This window comes from Petaurus breviceps, unplaced genomic scaffold, assembly GCF_028583685.1.
Source record: "Petaurus breviceps papuanus isolate PSGF00001 unplaced genomic scaffold, PetGlider_PUasm1.0 227, whole genome shotgun sequence".
Classification (NCBI taxonomy): Eukaryota; Metazoa; Chordata; class Mammalia; order Diprotodontia; family Petauridae; genus Petaurus; species Petaurus breviceps.
In genome coordinates this window covers 15,400,904-15,406,525 of record NW_027185896.1, presented here as the reverse complement: position 1 = coordinate 15,406,525, position 5,622 = coordinate 15,400,904, and the positions used below count along the sequence as shown (strand labels likewise).

Genomic DNA, 5,622 nt, shown 5'->3' with positions numbered 1-5,622 from the left:
TGTCTCTCTCGCTCTCTCTCTCTCCCTCTGTCTCTGTTTCTCTCTCTGTCTCTCTCTTTGTCTCTGTCTCTCTGTCTCTCACTGTGTGTGTGTGTGTGTGTGTGTGTGTGTGTGTGTGTGTGTGTCTCCCTCCCTCCTCCTTTCCATGCCTGCCTACCTTTCCCTAGCTTGTGGCCAGGAACATCCATTTAGGAGAATCATTCATGGACATGTTGCCTCACCAACAAAGTGGCCCTGGCAGGTGAGCCTGCAAGTTCATCACCAGCACATATGTGGAGGGGCCCTCATTGATACCCAATGGGTGTTGACTGCTGCGCACTGCGTCATGTGGTGAGTTTACCCCTCCCCAGACCGCACACATGTGGGAGGAAAACTGCCTCAGATGTGGATTACCATTAAGTTCCCCCAAAAGCCAGAGAGATGAAAATTTCCTTTGTTCCTACAGGTAAATTGTACCTAAATTGGGACAACACCTCTCCTCCTGCCTCTATCAATTAACCAATCAATTGATCAAAAAGCATTCACTGAGTGTATCAGTCCCTGTGAAAAACATGTGCTGAGTGCATTCAATATTGAGGGCACTGTACAAAATCCTCTGTTTGACATTCAAAGCCATTTGTGGCTCTGCCCTCTCTTGCCTTCCCTTTCCAGTCTTCCTATACCTTATGCCCTGAAATATACTCTTCCATCCAGTGACTCTGACCTCCTGGCCATTCAGCAAACAAGGCCCTCCATCTCTTGGCTTCCATTCCTTATGCCTGGAATGCTCTTTCTTCTCTGCTCTGACTACTGACCTCCTTGGCTTTCTTTAAGTCCCAACTAAAGTCCCACCTTCTACAGGAAGCCTTCCCTGAACCTCTGAATTCTAATGTCTTCCATCTGTTAATTATTTCCTATTTAGCCTCTATATAACTTGCAAGTTGTCTTCCCATTAGATTGTAAGTGACTTGAGGGCAGGGACTGTTTTTTTGGTTTTTTTTTGCTTCTTTTTATCCTGAGTGCTTAGTAAGGTACTGGCTACATAACAGGTATTTAATAAATGTTTATTAATTGATCGATTGTACTAAGTACCCTGGGGAATCTCTGTTCTCAGAGGTTGAAATCTTGTTGGGGATTCAGAACACACACAAAAGATTATATGTAAAGCTATGAATCTCTATTTTGTACAGCTTTCTTTTAAAAATGGTGTATAATGACTGTAAAGAATGAATGAAAAAGTACTCCATAAGCATTTGCTATGGTGCTGAGTGCTATACTAGGTCCTGGAGACATAAATACAAAATGAAGTTTCTTTCTGCTTGCAGAGAATTTATGTTCTTCCACGGGAAGACCCCACACTTAAGAGAGTGGTGGCGGAGGAGGGACAGTCTAGTCTGGAAAGTTACAGACTTTGCCTGGAGCAACGGCAGCCATCAAGCTGGGGAAGGGACCCCATCTTGACGTTCCAGATGGGAAAGGATTAAAGCCTTCTGAGCACAGCTTTTGGTCCAGCTGGTTGGGCTGATGAAAAGATGACCCAGAGTAGATCTGACAATGTATATAGAGGATGAAAAGCACAGATGGGAATTCAGAGGAGAGACAACTCATCGTGGGCTGGAGGGGCCAGAGAAGGCTTTTTGGAGGTCTTCATTTTCTCAGGGCTTAAGAGGAGGAGCAGAAAGAAAGGGTTTCATTGGCCCTACAGGCAGGTGGGTTGGGGAGAAAGGGATAGATAGTGTGACCGAAGGTCTAGATGAAAGGGAAGAGAATAACATGTATCTGAAACAAAGCAAGAGATTACAAGTAAGGTTGGAGCGAAGGATCCATGTGGATGGGTTAAAGGAAGCTATGGCCAGATTAGGAGGCCTGAAATCCCAGAGAGAGGAGTTTGGATTCCATGCTTATATTCATATGAAATTTCCCAAATACATGGATGTTGGTGGTGGTGTATGTTTTATGATGTTTTCTCTTTCCCACAGGAAGTTTGATTACATTGTGAAGCTTGGAGATGTGTCTTATTATGCCTCTAAGGATAGTACCATCGCTACTGTCAAGGACATCCTCATCTATCCCTCTTACTCAGAATTAATCACCATCAGGAATGACCTTGCCCTTGTGCTCCTGGAATCTCCTGTGAACCTCACCCAGAAGATTCAACCTATCTGCCTCCCTTCTAACAAGTTCTACTTGAAGAATGGAACCCGCTGCTGGGTGGCAGGATGGGGCAGGACTGAAGAAAACAGGAGTGAGAGAGGGGAATGTGCTGGTTGGTTTCCCCAATACAGAGTCAAAAGCTGCTTTCTTCTGCTAAGTCTACAAGATTGATCTCAGAGGCAGGGGGAGCTCTGGCTTCTGGCTGGTTAGCTTCCCTTTCCCTGATGATAGGAGCCTTCCTGGAGCTCGGGGTTGAGAGGTGGGAAAGAGGGAGGAGAGAGGGAATGACTGAAAGTGAGGGTGTCTGAATAGTTAGTTTGGTGCCCATAGGCGAACATGTGTCTGTATAGCTCACTAGTGCAGAAATTCTACAGTTTTATGTGTCATGGGACCCTATGGGCAGTCTGCTGAAACCTATGGAATCCTTAGAATTACTGTTTTAAATGCATTAGAACAAATACATAGTAATAAAAAAGAAGACAATTATATTGAAATGCAACTTTCAAAATGCAGTTATCCCTTCCACATCGAAATTTTCCCCATCAAGGTCTAGATATATCTTAGGTCGGCATAAGAAATTAAACAGGAATTTTGGGGAAGCTGACATGCAAAGGCCAGGAGACAATACACAGCCTATGACCAAATACTTAACCCAAACTTTACAATAAGGTATTGTAAATACCCCATAAAAGAAAAAAAATTCTGACTTCTCTTGTATGAAGGGAGGGCCAAAAATGTTTCTGCAGATTTTCCAGATCTGGGGTAGGGTAGAGAGGGGAAGCAATGTGCCCCTAATCTTCTGGATGTGGAAGGTGTAACTGCAGTAAAAATTCAAGTTTCCAGACCCCAGTTTATGCATCCCTAGTGAATATTATAAGGATCAATTTAGATCAAGGAAAATCAGGAGAAATTTGCTCACATTGTGAGTGGCTCCCTAATAGAACAAGCCACCTCCAGCAAGCCTCCTATTACTGAAAGGATTCTAGCAGAGTCTAGACCACCGTCATCATTTATAGTGTAAAAGGGATTCCTGATCTAGATGGAGATAGGACTAAGTGACCTCCAAGGACCATTACCACTTTGAGATTCTAATCTCAAGGACCCAGGGTAGTTCTGACCTTGTGTATAGCAGATAAGTAGCAGACAGGACTATAGGAACTCAAAGGAGAGGAAACTCACTGTGGGCTAGAAGGTTAGGGAAGGCTTCTTGGAGATCTTGGAAAGAAGAAAGCAGTGAATCAATGCAAGAGATTATAACTATTTTTCTAAGTAATGAGTCCCCTGACCTGTGCCCACAGACTACCCCTTCTGTGGCCCTTTCTCCCTTTCACAGGAATGCCTCTCATCCCCCTGTCCCTTCTAAACTTTGGGACTGACCTCTGTAGCCGAGGGAGACCAAAGCTTGGCATTCTGAATCACTGTTGGGTGGAGGCCTTGCCTTTGTAGTGAGCAGTGGCTTTTGGAGATGTGCTGGATCAGGAGCAGGGTGTGAGTGGTTCCCAGGGTTACAGAGACCTCAGGAGAAGAGTGGAAGGTGTAGAGGGATTACATGACTCTTTGTCTTTATTATAGTCTATTAACCACCAGCATCCCCATCCACAGCTACTTCACATTCTCTTCAGCTCCTGGAAAGTGATCTATACATTCTTGGAAGAGATGACTGTAACAAACTATTGAGAAAGTTAATGTTTCTCTCAATATTTGTGTCCATTGTTGACAAAAATATGCTCTGCGCCTATCATCCAGAAGGAAAAGATACCTGCCAGGTTAGTTTCTCTCATCCTCTTTCACCCTCCCCACCTGTTACAATCAGTTCTGAATATTAGCAACAAACATCAGGACAGCCTGGGATAATAACCTTTTTTGGAGCTTTGCGGACTCAATGGTTCTTAATGTGGGTTGCATGAATTTTTTTGTTAATATTTTGATAAATGGATTTCAATGTAACTGCTTTCCTTCGTAATCTAGTATGTTTTGTTTTGTCCTTTTAAAAACATTATTCTGAAAAGGAATTTGGCTTTACCATTCTACCAAAGCAGTCCATGACACAAAAGTGGTTAAGAGACCCCGGGTTGAAGATGAAGGGTCAGCCACAGAGAAATGTCTCTGTTACATAGTCTTTGAGAAGTTAGGTCTAGACAATGGAGAAGGAAGGGAGAGAGCTGAAAAACCTTAAGGCCAGAATCTGTGAAGGAGAGGAAATACAAATAAAATGGTTTCCAAAGAGGTAAGATTGTGAAAAAAAAATAGAGCTAGCCAGAAGAAGCAAAGTCATAAAGCTAAGAGTTGGAGTGGAGAGCTTAAGAATATAGAATTACACTAATTGGGTTGTTGTGAGACATTCTGTCTCCCCCAAAGTCTTCCTTGGAACTGAGGGCTATGGTATAGGACCCCTAGAATTTATTCCTAGCTCCGCCACTAAGAAGACATATGATGTCAGGCAAACCATTTCTTCCTTTGGGACCTCAGTTACATTACCTGTAAAATGAAAGAGTTGGACCAGATGGTCTTTGCGGACCCTTTCACCTCTGACATTCTGAATCTTCTGAGCAAACGTGTAGGCCATAATGGACATAGATAGGCTCTTTCCCTTTCGGGCCTCCCTCCCTAGGTCTATGACTTTTTGTTTCCTGAAAGAATCTGGCAAAAAGAATCATTGTGCTGGAAAGACTCAGAATTTCATCAAGTTCCCCTGTTGAGTGCCTGTGGTGTGGGTCCCCATAGAAGAGCCTGCCCAGGTCCAGAAATCAGCTGCCAGTGTCAAGCCTCTGGCAGGCATGAACCTGTGGCCAGACAGAGAACAGGATGGTGAAGAGTCTGGGTAAAATGAGACAGAGAGTGATGGTGGGCTTGGGGTGGTCTCAAGGATTGTGGCAAAAGTCATGGAGGAATCCTTTTTTTAATATGAGTTAGGCGAATTGATATGTGCTGGGAGAAGTGGTTTTTCATTCCCATCACCTACAGAACCACTTCTGTGGCTGTTCTTCGACTCTTCTAGTTTCTACTCTAAACTCTTCTCTCTTTCTCCAGGGGGATTCGGGGGGGCCCCTCGCCTGTGAAGCTGGAGAAGACACCTGGGTACAGGTGGGGATAGTGAGCTGGGGATTTGGTTGTGGAAGACTCAATGTGCCTGGCATTTATACCAAAGTCAGTTCATTCTCCAAATGGATCACCAGGACCATCAACCAAAAAGGCCCTTCCTACGTGGCCTCTTCCTGCCTCCCATTTGTCTTGATGCTGCTGCCCTTGTGTGTCCTGATAAGTCCATGACACAGCCTCTTCCTGTCTTGTCTCAGCAGTCTATGCTCGGGTCCCCTTCTGTTACCTGCTTTCAGATCTTCCTCAACTTTCACTGCTCCCTCCAAGCACTTCTCATCCTTCCTTACCTTCAAATCCTCTGATTCAGCTGGGTCACTAGATGGTGAGCCATTCACTGTATGGAAACACTTGGCAAACCTTAAAGCCAGCCAGAAACTTGAGTTGCTGTTG

The 5,622-nt window shown here is 44.3% G+C and overlaps 1 protein-coding gene across 1 annotated transcript in view; it reads left to right on the top strand.

The window, feature by feature from the left end:
- The window catches only part of LOC138166914 (serine protease 42-like), a 47,748-nt gene extending 42,345 nt beyond the window's left edge, over positions 1–5,403 (top strand). Inside the window, exons 3-6 of the mRNA XM_069095400.1 lie at positions 168–330; positions 1,959–2,224; positions 3,736–3,899; positions 5,164–5,403. Of these exons, the coding sequence (XP_068951501.1) occupies positions 168–330; positions 1,959–2,224; positions 3,736–3,899; positions 5,164–5,403 (833 nt within the window). The remainder of the gene's footprint in view (positions 1–167; positions 331–1,958; positions 2,225–3,735; positions 3,900–5,163) is intronic.
- Positions 5,404–5,622: the final 219 nt, after the last annotated feature.